This window comes from Phyllobates terribilis, unplaced genomic scaffold (genome assembly GCF_046119375.1).
Source record: "Phyllobates terribilis strain yellow unplaced genomic scaffold, ASM4611937v1 Scaffold_119__1_contigs__length_5224398, whole genome shotgun sequence".
In the NCBI taxonomy this organism is placed as follows: domain Eukaryota; kingdom Metazoa; phylum Chordata; class Amphibia; order Anura; family Dendrobatidae; genus Phyllobates; species Phyllobates terribilis.
The window spans coordinates 5,036,356-5,049,609 of record NW_027362879.1 but is presented as its reverse complement, the minus strand read 5'-3'; the positions used below and the strand labels follow the sequence as shown (position 1 = coordinate 5,049,609).

General features: G+C 41.9%; 2 protein-coding genes across 2 annotated transcripts; both read left to right on the top strand.

Moving 5' to 3' along the window:
• Nucleotides 1-4,862: 4,862 nt before the first annotated feature.
• LOC141201576 (oocyte zinc finger protein XlCOF29-like) lies at nt 4,863-5,381 on the top strand. The gene is made up of 2 exons (XM_073663566.1): nt 4,863-5,027; nt 5,157-5,381. The coding sequence occupies exons 1-2, from the start codon at nt 4,950-4,952 to the stop codon at nt 5,379-5,381; spliced, it is 303 nt and encodes a 100-aa protein (XP_073519667.1). The 5' UTR covers nt 4,863-4,949.
• Nucleotides 5,382-5,435: 54 nt separating this feature from the next.
• On the top strand, nt 5,436-12,877 carry LOC141201582 (uncharacterized). Its single transcript, XM_073663574.1, has 4 exons — nt 5,436-5,543; nt 5,655-5,752; nt 5,951-6,041; nt 10,594-12,877. Exons 1-4 carry the CDS (start codon nt 5,459-5,461, stop codon nt 12,048-12,050), a joined length of 1,731 nt encoding a protein of 576 aa, XP_073519675.1. The 5' UTR covers nt 5,436-5,458; the 3' UTR covers nt 12,051-12,877.
• The last annotated feature ends 377 nt before the right edge of the window (nt 12,878-13,254 follow it).

Below are 13,254 nucleotides of genomic sequence, written 5' to 3'. Positions count from 1 at the left end.
TAGGTCAAATAGGATTACCATAATTTTTAATATTTGCCAAATGAGAGAGAATGTTTTAAGGCATTTTTTATTACTTACTGCAACGTTAAAACATTACATACATTTCATTAGCATTTGGTACCATTGCCCTTAAACTTGTCTTGTGCTTTTTGCATGTTTTACTATTTCTGCTGGTGTCTTTCTTGTAACATAGGAAAGCCTAAGCCAAGAAATAAACACCATAAAACTCTGTACATGAAGACTTTGGTATCAAATAATTTCTGTCCACGGTGTTTGTGTAAACAAAAAAGCTTTTATAAAAGCCTCAAACTTCTGTGTGTGAATCAGACATGAGATCATATGATACAAGATTACAGTACGAGGAAGACGGGAAACATTCATATAGACGACTGTTGGTGATGTAGTCGGTGACGGATTCTGGCCCAATATGTTTCTAGAGCCGTAGTAGAAAATGAAGATGCCGTCCTGATCATGAAGTAGTTATTTCTCATGTCACTTGTAATGAATATCTCCTGCAGTATTGCTAATACCGATTTCAGTGTCTGTAAGTGAGACGAGAATTAGCATTATGGAAGATGAGTCTATGAGAAACTTGTTCAGCTGCCGACTCCGAGGAAGAAACTGCTTGTTGTCTGTGGCCTAAAATAGACTGCTGAAAAAAATAAAGGGAACACTTAAACAACAGAATATAACTCCAAGTAAATCAAACTTCTGTGAAATCAAACTGTCCACTTAGGAAGCAACACTGATTGACAATCAATTTCACATGCTGCTGTGCAAATGGAATAGACAATAGATGGAAATTATTGGCAATTATCAAGACACCCTCAGTAAAGGAGTGTTTCTGCAGGTGGGAACCACAGACTACATCTCAGTACCAATGGTTTCTGGCTGATGTTTTGGTCACTTTTGAATGTTGGTTGTGTTTTCACACTCGTGGTAGCATGAGACGGACTCTACAACCCACAGAAGTTGCTCGGGTAGTGCAGCTCATCCAGGATGGCACATCAATGCGAGCTGTGGCAAGAAGGTTTGCTGTGTCTGTCAGCGTAGTGTCCAGAGGCTGGAGGCGCTACAAGGAGACAGGCCAGTACACCAGGAGATGTGGAGGGGGCCGTAGGAGGGCAACAACCCAGCAGCAGGACCACTACCTCTGCCTTTGTGCAAGGAGGAACAGGAGGAGCACTACCAGAGCCCTGCAAAATGACCTCCAGCCGGCCACAAATGTGCATGTGTCTGCACAATCAATTAGAAACCGACTCCATGGACCTTGCCAACTTCAATGAGGGAGGCTAACATAGTTCTTTTGCTTAAACCTGGAAAGGATGCCCTAAACCCTGAATCATATAGGCCAATATCCTTACTCTCGGTAGATGTAAAAATTCTAGCTAAGATCCTGGCTACTAGATTGGGGGCGGTTATTACGCACCTGATTGCAGAAGACCAGACTGGATTTATGCCAGCCAAGTCAACGGCAATTAATTTGCGTCGGCTTTTCCTTAACCTACAAATGCAGCGACACAATGTGGGTGGTAGGGCAGTGCTATCGCTTGATGCCGCTAAGGCTTTTGATAGTGTCGAGTGGGAGTACTTATGGGCTGTTTTGAGAAAGATGGGATTTGGTGCTGAATTTCGAGCCTGGGTGCAACTTTTATATAGCAATCCGGTAGCTCGGATTAGAATTAATGGCAATCTTTCTGGTAATATTGAAATGGGCAGAGGCACGCGTCAAGGCTGCCCGTTGTCCCCCCTACTATTCGCCCTGGCTGTGGAGCCGTTGGCTGTTAAGCTTCGTTCCAGCAGCGAAATACAGGGGTTCTGCTACAAAACACTGGAGGAGCGGGTGGCCTTATATGCCGACGACCTTCTGTTGTTTCTGGGTGACACGGAGCAATCTCTGATGGCGGCTATGAATCTAATAATGGAGTTTGGAGATTATTCTGGCTTGCGGATGAATTGGGACAAATCAGTCCTTATGCCGGTTGATGGTTTGTCTCAGAATATGAAGGTAGGGAGTACCAGCTTGAAGGTTGTGCGGGAATTCAAATATCTCGGAGTTAGAGTGACCGCATCTATCGGAGATTTTATTCCTTTAAATTTACTTGAGCTGCTTGCCAAGTTTCAACAAAAGGCCAATACTTGGAGTACACTTCCCTTATCAGTGGTAGGTCGAACTAATCTAATTAAAATGGTGTTAATGCCCCAATTACTATATATCCTTCATAATTCACCTGTTTGGATCCCCATGAGAATATTTTATAAGTTTCAGGCATTGTTTCGGGAGCTGATCTGGAAAAAAGGGGTGGCCAGAATTAGTTTGAATACACTTCAAAGGCCCAAAGATCAGGGGGGACTAGCCGCACCTAATCCATGGATATACTTTCAGGCCTCTCAGACTCAACAGCTCGGGTTGGTTCAGGGGAACCTGGATAAACTGATACGCCTACTTTCACACAATCTGCCGATTATCTCCTTTTTAGAAACAGGAATCTCGGGGTGGGATGCTAGGCGACACCTCCCGACCCTAACACTTATGGGGAAAACGTGGCAGAAAATCAAACTGTTGTTGGGAATGAAAGACTTTACACCGTTGTGGAATAATGCGGGCCTTCCAGAGATCCATAAATTGAAAGGATTCAGAATATGGGAAAAATTGGGAATAACTAATGTGGCGCAAATATTAGAGGGGGAAATACTTAAATCGTTCCAACAGATAAAAGACGAATATTGTGTCCCACAAACCAGTTTCTACTTTTATCTCCAATTGAGGCACGCATGGTTTGTACAGCCACGACATATGCAGAGTAAAATCCAACATCATATACTGTTTAATACGCTACTATGCCATAGAGGTGGGAAGGGAATGATATCCAGAATTTACGGGATACTTATGCAGCAATTTCAGTGGGACAGACCCTTAAATGTTAAGGAGAGGTGGGAATGTGACATTGGTACTATATCCTCAGAGGAGTGGGAAGATGTGGTGGAGAGTGTTCCGACATTATCTACATGTGAAGCACATAGACTTTCACAGTTGTATTTATTACATAGAGTATATAGAACCCCCAAATTTCTACAGCGCATTGGGGTAAGGAATGACAGTATGTGTCCAAAATGTGGAGAGGAAGGAGCAAATCTTATGCATATGATGTGGATGTGTAGGAGGGTCGCTGTATTCTGGAACGAGTGTGTGCAATATATTAATATTGTGTTTGAGTGTAATTTACCCCTACATCCTAAAGTATGTGTATTAGGCCATGTGGAAATAATAGGATGTGAAGAGGATGAAATAATAGCCATTAAGAGGACTCTATATCAGATCAGAAAGCTTATAGCTGCACATTGGTTGGATCCCTCCCCTCTCAGGTCCCAAGAATTCCTGGATAGAATGCGTTTTTTATTAAGATTAGAAGAGGGAGTGTACAAAAAACGGAAGGCTGTACGTAAATTTGACAAAATCTGGGGTAAATGGAGCATGTTTCATGGTCATTATGTCATGTCTAACTTAAATATCACTTGAGATTGAAATGTTGTGGTCTCCCATATTCTGTATAATTAATTGCTGATTGTCGGATGCTATACTATATATCCTTGGATCAACTTATCAATGCCTTAACGGTCAAATAAGCTATATGATAGTACACGGTCTGTAATAACAAAATTTGCTCTTGTCATATGGTTCTTGGGGTTGTAATGGGTGTGGGGAAGGGGAATGGGTGGGTTTTGAGAGGCACTACCAGTTTGGTGATGTCTCACTGTTGTTTATTTGTAATGTTGAAAAAGATTTTAATAAAAAATATCTGATTTAAAAAAAGAAACCGACTCCATGAGGGTGGTATGAGGGCAGATGGGGGTTGTGCTCACAGCCCAACACCGAGCCGGACGCTTGGCATTTGCCACAGAACACCAGGATTGGCAAAGTCGCCACTGGCACCCTGTGCGCTTCACAGATGAAAGCAGGTTCACACTGAGCACATGTGACAGACGTGACAGAGTCTGGAGACTCCGTGGAGAGCGATCTGCTGCCTGCACCATCCTTCAGCATGACCGGTTTGGCAGTGGGTCAGTAATGGTGTGGGGTGGCATTTCTTTGGAGCCAGACTGCTATTAGGTACCAAGGTGAGATCCTCAGACCCCTTGCAAGACCATATGCTGGTGCGGTTGGCCCTGGGTTCCTCCTAATGCAGGACAATGCCAGACCTCATGTGGCTGGAGTGTGTCAACAGTTCCTGGAAGATGAAGGCATTGAAGCTATGGACTGGCCCGCCCGTTCCCCAGACCTGAATCCGATTGAGCACATCTGTGACATCCACCAAGGTCACGTTGCACCACAGACTGTCCAGAAGTTGGCTGATGCTTTAGTCCAGGTCTGAGAGGAGATCCCACAGGAGACCATCCGCAACCTCATCAGGAGCATGCCCAGGCATTGTAGGGAGGTCATACAGGCACGTGGAGGCCACACACAATACTGAGCCTCAATTTGACTTGTTTTAAGGACATTACATCAAAGTTGGATCAGCCTGTAGTGTGTTTTTGCACTTTAATTTTGGTGGTGACTCCAAATCCAGGCCTCCATTGGTTAATAACTTTGATTTCCATTGGTGATTTTTGTGTGATTTTGTTGTCAGCACATTCAACTTTGTAGAGAACAAAGTATTCAATGAGAATATTTCATTCATTCAGATCTAGGATGTGTTATTTAAGTGTTCCCTTTATTTTTTTGAGCAGTGTATATAGGTTTTATTAGTAGATGTAAAGAAGAAAACTAAATACTGTAAAATTATAAATCTCCTCATGTTTTCCCTGATTATCTCCAGTAATTGTATTATTACACAGGATTTTTAGGATGTTATATAGGCTCATCATCTTCTCGTTCAGGTCTCTACAATATCGGATCCTCTCAGTAAAATCTTCTATACAAGAGAATTTTCCTGATTTATCCATCAAAGATGGAAATGGACAAAGACAAGATGGTGGAGAGGATATTACACCTCACCCTAGAGATCCTCTTCCGGCTTACTGGAGAGGTGAGAGATTCTGATGACGTCACATTACATCATTCTTATCTATGGGAATAACAGATGGACAGAACTGGAGAGGTGAGGACTCTGGAAATGTCTGCAGTGAGATTTATTAATATGTCTCTCCATAACCAGGATTACACAGTAGTGAAGACGACCTCTAGTGAGCGTTGTCAGGCCCCTGTGTCTGAGGGATGGGTGAGACCCCAGAGCCCAAACATTGGGCCTCCATCTCACCCCCTGATGCATGAGAACATCAATCGCCAGAAGATCCTAGAACTCACCTACAAGATGATTGAGCTGCTGACTGGAGAGGTGACACTGCTGGGAATGCTGGGATATTATACAGTAACGCTATGAAGGGATCGGTGGGGTAACGGTATTATTGTATGCATCAGGTTCCTATAAGGTGTCAGGATGTCGCTCTCTATTTCTCCATGGAGGAGTGGGAGTATTTAGAAGGACACAAAGATCTGTACAAGGACTTCATGATGGAGGTTCCCCAGTCCCTCACATCACCAGGTAATAGACAGGACTAAATACACACGGCCTATAATTATCTGTATGTAAAGAATGAATTCAGTCCCTGTATGTGTTTCCTCCTAATTCAGTCCCTGTATGTGTTTCCTCCAGATCTATCCAGTAAGAGGACAAGACCAGAGAGATGTCCCCATCCTCTTCTTCCACAGGACTGTAAACAAGAAGATCCCAATGTTCCTCAGGATCATCAGGTAGATGGAGAGAAGGTGTCATGAGATCTCCCCTATGATGTGTAGACAGCTGTGAAGGTCTTGTGTTCAGTCTTGTTTTATCCACCATTATTATATGTTTTATACTTGTGTAATGAGAACGTTGGAGATGGCAGGATTAGAGCTGATCATAGATGGGACTTCTCCATCTGTCTGTGATTTTTACAATATTTGTTTTAGGGTGAAGATCTGACCCATATTGATACTACAGAGACATATGTGAGGGGTGATGAGCGGTGTAAAGAGATGATTCCTTCAGATAACCTCCTAGGTGAGTAGTAACCACTAAATGCAGAGAAGTCACAGATTCATCTCAGTCACCGGCTGTGGCTGCTTTATCGGTTGTGTAGTGCGGCCATATCACAATCGTGTGATCACCATTTTGCCTCTAGACCACAACATTCTCCTCCACCAAAACTGTTCAAATGATTTTGGGCATTGAAAGCCCTTTTCTATGGAAGTTATAACCTGGAGGATCTACCTACCAACTGAAATTAGAAGACGCTGACCCTTACCTCCTCAGATCTGTAAACTACAAAACCAGGTGACAACGTACGTAGAATGTACAGACAAGTTAGAAAATCACTAGAAGAAAATATTATGATGGGCCTGTAAGAGAAAGTGGAGGGTAAAGATGCTGTTGGCTTCCTAGGACCCTGATATCTTATTGGATGAATCTACCTTCTCTCCCTTCTGTGCTGCTGAATGTGCTCATATGGTCCCTACAAGACCAGGTCCAGTCTTTCTGGCCAAACTTTACTTTTATGATCGAAAACATTAAATGTACAATGAGGGTCAAGTGTGAATTTCTGTACAATAACACAACAGAGTTTCCCTTTATCCTGACTTTTCAATTTCTTTTAAAACCGACTAACTTCATACAGGATCGCGATTAACTATGCAAAAAGCATTACACCTGTGCCATGATATACAGGTGCTTCTCAATAAATTAGAATATAATCAAAAAGTTAATTTATTTCAGTTCTTCAAAAAAAGTGAATCTCATATATTATATAGAGCCATTACAAACAGAGTGATCTATTTCAAGTGTTTATTTCTGTTAATGTTGACGATTATGGCTTATAGCCAATGAAAACACGAAAGTCATTATCTCAGTAAATTAGAATACTTTATACCACCAGCTTGAAAAATGTTTTTAAAATCCGAAATGTTGGCCTACTGAAATGTATGGTCAGTAAATGCACTCAATATTTGGTCGGGGCTCCTTTTGCATCAATTACTGCATCAATGTGGCATGGAGGCGATCAGCCTGTGGCACTGCTGAGGTGTTATAGCAGCCCAGGTTGCTTTGATAACAGCCTTCAGCTCGTGTGCATTGTTGGGTCTGGTGTCTCTCATCTTCCTCTTGACAATACCCCATAGATTCTCTATTGGGTTAAGGTTAGGTGAGTTGCTGGCCAATCAAGCACATTGATACTGTTGTTTTTAAACCAGGTATTGGTACTTTTGGCAGTGTGGACAGGGGCCAAGTCCTGCTGCAGAATGAAATTTCCATCTCCAAAAAACTTGTCGGCAGAGGGAAGCATGAAGTGCTCTAAAATTTCATGGTAGATAGCTGCGCTGACTTTGGTCTTGATAAAACATAGTGGACCTACACCACCAGATGACATGGCTCCTCAAACCATCACGGATTGTGGAAACTTCACACTAGACCTCAAGCAGCTTGGACTGTGGCCTCTCCACTCTTCCTGTAGACTCTGGGACCTTGATTTCCAAATGAAATGCAAAATTTACTTTCGTCTGAAAACATCACCTTGGACCACTGAGCAACAGTCCAGGTCTTTTTCTCCTTGGCCCAGGTAAGACGCTTCTGGCGTTGTCTGTTAGTCATGAGTGGCTTGACACAAGGAATGCGACACTTGTAACACAAGTCCTGGATAAGTCTATGTGTGTTGACGCTCTTGAAGCAATGACTCCAGCAGCAGTCCTCTTCTTGTGAATCTCCCCCCAAATTTTTCAGTGGCCTTTTCTTAACAATCCTTTCAAGGCTGCGGTTATCCCGGTTGCTTGTGCACCTTTTTCTACCACACTTTTTCCTTCCACTCAACAGCCAGCTTCTTTAGCAATGACCTTTTGTGGCTTACCCTCCTTGTGGAGTGTGTCAATGACTTCCTTCTAGACATCTGTCAAGTCAGCAGTCTTCCTCATGATTGTAGAGCCTACTGAAACAGACTAAGGGACCTTTTTAAACGCATAGGAGGCCTTTGCAGGTGTTTTTTGTTAATTATTCTAATTTACTGAGATAATGACTTTTGTGTTTTCATTGGCTGTAAGCCATAATCATCAACAATAACAAATAAACACTTGAAATAGATCACTCTGTTTGTAATGACTCTATATAATATGAGTTTCACTTTTTGTATTGAAGAATTGAAATAAATTAACTTTTTGATGATATTCTAATTTATTGAGAAGCACCTGTATCTCTAAGCTGTGCGAGGCTGATAGCTGTAATATACTGTAATATTTACACCTGTATGAATGTGTTGGCATGGCTCGAGCCCTGGTATGTTGGATTCACTTCACGTTATAAATTCCATTATGTTTTCAATCCTAAGGAATTCAGATTACTGCACAATCTCTCCTGAAATGGGGGCGCTAATACTTTCTCTACTCTTCTGGTCAGGTTATTGTAGCTCCAATGGTCCACCATAAATAAGTGTAAGTCCGCTTTAACTTTGGAGTTCTCCCCTCATACATATGTTCTTGTTGAGGATGTAACATATTTTTTATGTCTTTTTTTACAGGTTCATTCTGTATGATAGTTTGATTGTGGTGGGATCGGCCTGACTCACTTATGTGAATCTCTAATTCTTTAATCTGTAGTCTTTAAAAAAAGGTCTCCATTACCTCTTCACAATGCCCAAGGTCTAAATTTAAGACACCTCAGCTCTGCACTATTATAAAAAGTTCATTTAAAACGTCTAATATTTCTTCTTGAAACTCATCTGATCTGAAAATATTGGCACTTAGCGATAATTTAGATTGCCAAGAATCACATGCTCTAATTACCCCCGAGAGGTTTCACCACTATTTACTCATTTTTTTACTAAAGAAGACTGTTCAGCTTGATTTCTTCAGTTCTTCAGTAGATGTGTCTTTTGGTCTAAAGTCACAGTTTTTCCCATCACCCCTTTAACTTCTTTTAAGGAAATCCCTCATCCCCTGGGAGATTCGAGACCCCTAATATGGGCATACAGGTTATAGAAAAGTAAATCTATACATACCTGTATGGCCCATAGTAGAGGTCTGCTTGCAGTGAAATGGAGTTTTATAAAATCTGTCTTCACATGCTTGGCGTCCCCTGGACACCAAGAAATCCCCACCTATCTGCTTATTTAGCATGTCCCCCCCCCCCCCTGCACGTCACAGGGCCCTGTGATGTGCGCTCTTGTCACTCACTTCCCACACATGCGCAATACGAAGCTCACATCAGGAGAGCTTTGTTTCCTCCCGGCCCGTTTTGTCTCTGCACTGTTCTGCAGTGTTCTGGCGCACCGGGGAGGCTGCTTCGGGGAGCCTGCGCACCAGAACACTGCGGAACAGTGCAGAGACAAACGGGCCGGGAGGAAACAAAGCGCTCCTGATGTAAGCGTCTTATTGCGCATGAGTGGGAAGTGAGTTAGACCAGTGCACGGGAGGTGGGGAACATGGACGTGCAGGGGAGGTGGGGAACATGCTAAATAAGCAGATAGGCGGGGACTTCTTGGCGTCCGGGGGACGCCAAACATGTGAAAACGGATTTCATAAAACTCCATTTCACTGCAAGCAGACCTCTACTATGGGCCATACAGGCATGTATAGATCTACTTTTCTATAACCTGTATGCCCATACTATAGGTCTCCAATCTCCCAGGGGGTGGCAGATTCTCTTTAACCCCTCTACATGAATCTAGACTTACACAGAGACCCGTAGGCTTGGGCCACGTTGTTACCTGCTGTTCTGTGGTGTGAGATGGGAAGAATAGTCTGGTATTCGGGTCAGAACTAGGAGGGCAGAGAAAATACAAAATCAGAAGAAACAAGTAGTCAGTAAACGGGCCGGGGTCACAACAAGAAACAAATAGACAACAGCTTCCGGCAATATGCTTCCAGCTTTAGTAGGGTGCGGTGTTCTCCAAATGGCTGAAGCTGGGAGCAGATTGCTCCAGCTGGACAGCACACACACCCATACTGTCAGACTGGATAGTACTACTGGTCCCAGGCTCCCTAATCTTAGTGGCTGGACAGAGCCTGCGCCACCAGAGCTTCTGGTTCTGACGTCTCCTCCATCACCAGCGCCGCCTGCAGAATGAATAAGGCGGCTCCTGGTGAGAGAAGCAGACGTCGCAGGAGCAGATCCCAGAGGAGATGGGACACACCATTTGCTGAAACCTTGATATGACAAAATGAAAGAAAACCAGAGCAGTAGAAATCCCTATAAAGTGACTCCATCTTGGAAATTATAACCTTCAGGGAATTAATCTATAGGAGTAGGGACTATTTTGACTCCACAGGCACTTTCCGGAAATTAGCACGCAGTGGATGTTGGAGAGTTAAAATTGCAAAAATGCCATTTTATTACCCAACACACAGTGCCCAGATAAATTAAGTGGGTTCTTCTCACTATAGTAATGCCAAATACATGAATGCTAAATGTGGTTTGGGCACAGTCTTTTAGACTGTGAACTGTCATTGACTTGGTGAATAATTCTTTTTTTTTTTTTACGCAACTTGCCATTTTTACATACACTTTAAGTAAAAATGTTAAAAAATGTAAGAATGTTTTATTCAAAACTAATACTTAATTTTATTCTTGGCAGATGACTGTACCAGGACATCAGAAGAACAACTGACATCTTCAATTTTTAAATCACATGAGGTTGAGATCCCACAAGATACAATTGAAGTGAATGCCATTACTCCAGATATACCATCATCCCTTCACAGCAAAGATCAATCATCTAATCCTTTGAAGCAGGTCCCTTCTTCTGATTCATTATCGACTACTAAGGAAAATCAAAGTTACAAAATAAACATTAAAAAACAAACTGCTCCTAAAGCAAAGAAGTCATTTTCATGTTCAGAGTATAGAAATACTCTTCTTAAACAAGAAAAAATTCACAGATCAGATCTTGTGAGGCACCAGAGAACTCACAAAGGGGAGAAGCCTTTTTCATGTTCGGAATGTGGGAAATGTTGTAACCAAAAATCAGCTTTAGTTATGCACCAGAGAACCCACACAGGGGAGAAGCCTTTTTCCTGTTCAGAATGTGGGAAATGTTTTAACCAAAAATCAGCTTTAGTTATGCACCAGAGAACCCACACAGGGGAGAAGCCTTTTTCCTGTTCAGAATGTGGAAAATGTTTTAGCCAGAAATCAGGTTTGGTTATGCACCAGAGAAATCACACAGGGGAGAAGCCTTTTTCCTGTTCCGAATGTGGGAAATGTTTTAAAGATAAATCAGATTTGGTTAGTCACCAGAGAACTCACACAGGGGAGAAGCCTTTTTCCTGTTCAGAATGTGGGAAATGTTTTAGCAAGAAATCAGGTTTGGTTCTACACCAGATAAATCACACAGGGGAGAAGCCTTTTTCCTGTTCAGAATGTGGGAAATGTTTTAAAGATAAATCAGATTTGGTTAGGCACCAGAGAACTCACACAGGGGAGAAGCCTTTTTCCTGTTCAGAATGTGGGAAATGTTTTAACCAAAAATCAGCTTTAGTTATGCACCAAAGAACCCACACAGGGGAGAAGCCTGTTTCTTGTTCAGAATGTGGGAATGGTTTTAACTACAAATCAGAGCTTGTTAAACATCAGAGAACCCACACAGGGGAGAAGCCTTTTTCTTGTTCAGAATGTGGAAAATGTTTTAACCTAAAATCAGATTTAGTTAAGCACCAGAGAACTCACACAGGGGAGAAACCTTTTTCCTGTTCAGAATGTGGAAAATGTTTTAACCAGAAATCGGGGCTTTATAGACATCACAGAACCCACACAGGGGAGAAACCTTTTTCCTGTTCAGAATGTGGGAAATGTTTTAACCAAAAATCAGCTTTAGTTATGCACCAGAGAACTCACACAGGAGAGAAGCCTTTTTCCTGTTCAGAATGTGGAAAATGTTTTAACCGGAAATCGGGGTTTTATAGTCATCAGAGAACCCACACAGGGGAGAAACCTTTTTCATGTTCAGAATGTGGAAAATGTTTTGTGAAGAAATTATCTCTTTTGAGTCACCAAAGAATTCACACAGAGGAGAAGCCATATTCATGTTCTTAATGTGGGAAATGTTTTACATGGAGAACAATTCTTAATAAACATCAGAGAAGCCACAGAGGGGAAAAGCCTTTTTCATGTTCAGAATTTTGGAAATGTTTTAAGCGAAAATTGTATCTTTTTAAAGGGGTTACTAAGAAAAAAAACAAAATAAGTCAGCTCACCCATTGAGGAATCCAAAGCTCAGGAAACCAGCCGTGCAGCAGGAATACAAATCAAGAGCAGAAAAAAATCCAGCTTCAATGACTAAAGACCTTACTGTCTGAAACTTGTCTGCTAGAAAATATTTCCCCCTCTAGGGGTTGTAACATCCATGCTGTTATCTCAGGTTTTTTATATTTACTTAATAAAGCAATGTTTTTAGAGGATCATTGAAGCTGGATTTTTTTCTGCTCTCAATTCTTAAAGGGGTTGTCCTCTACTTGGACAATGCTTTGTCATTCCTCATGTTTGGCCTCGTTAAATGTGTCACCAGCGCTGATTGGGCTCAGGGCTCACATGGCGTAACAACCCGACCTGGGCCCCGGGAACACAAGTGCTGACACCGATGGAACGGCACCAGTATGGGAGTTTTGTATAATTCTTATAATAACTTTTGTAATCAGTATATCGTTTATCCATTATGTAGATATTCAGTGTGTTCATTAATAGAGATTTGAATCCTTAGTTATAGAAATATAGGTTTATCAAAAGATCATAACAGGTCTACTTTTCAGTCATGCTCTTTGCGGTCAGAAGCATCTAACATTCTGAGATACAGTGGTGTAAAACAAAGTGTTTGCCCCGTCCTGATTTCTTATTCTTTTGCATATTTCTCACACCTAAATGTTTCAGATCGTCAGATGTAAATATTAGACAAAGATAACACAAGTAAACACAAAAAGCAGTTTTAAATGAAGGTATTTTATTATTAAGGGAAAAAGAAATCCAAAGCTCCAGGGCCCTGTGTGCAAAAGTGACACCACACACGCACACACCCCACTTAAAACCTAAATTAACTGTGGTTTATAACATCTTTGGGAATCTGAGTTAAATTTCCCTAGCCACACTCAGGCCTGATTGCTGCCACACCTTTTGTCAATCAAGAAAATACTTTAATAGGAATTGCTTGACGAAGTGAGGTAGACCAAAAGATCCTCAAAAGCTAGACATCATGCCGCGATCCAAATAAATTCAAGAACAAATGAGAAAAAAAGTAATTGAGATC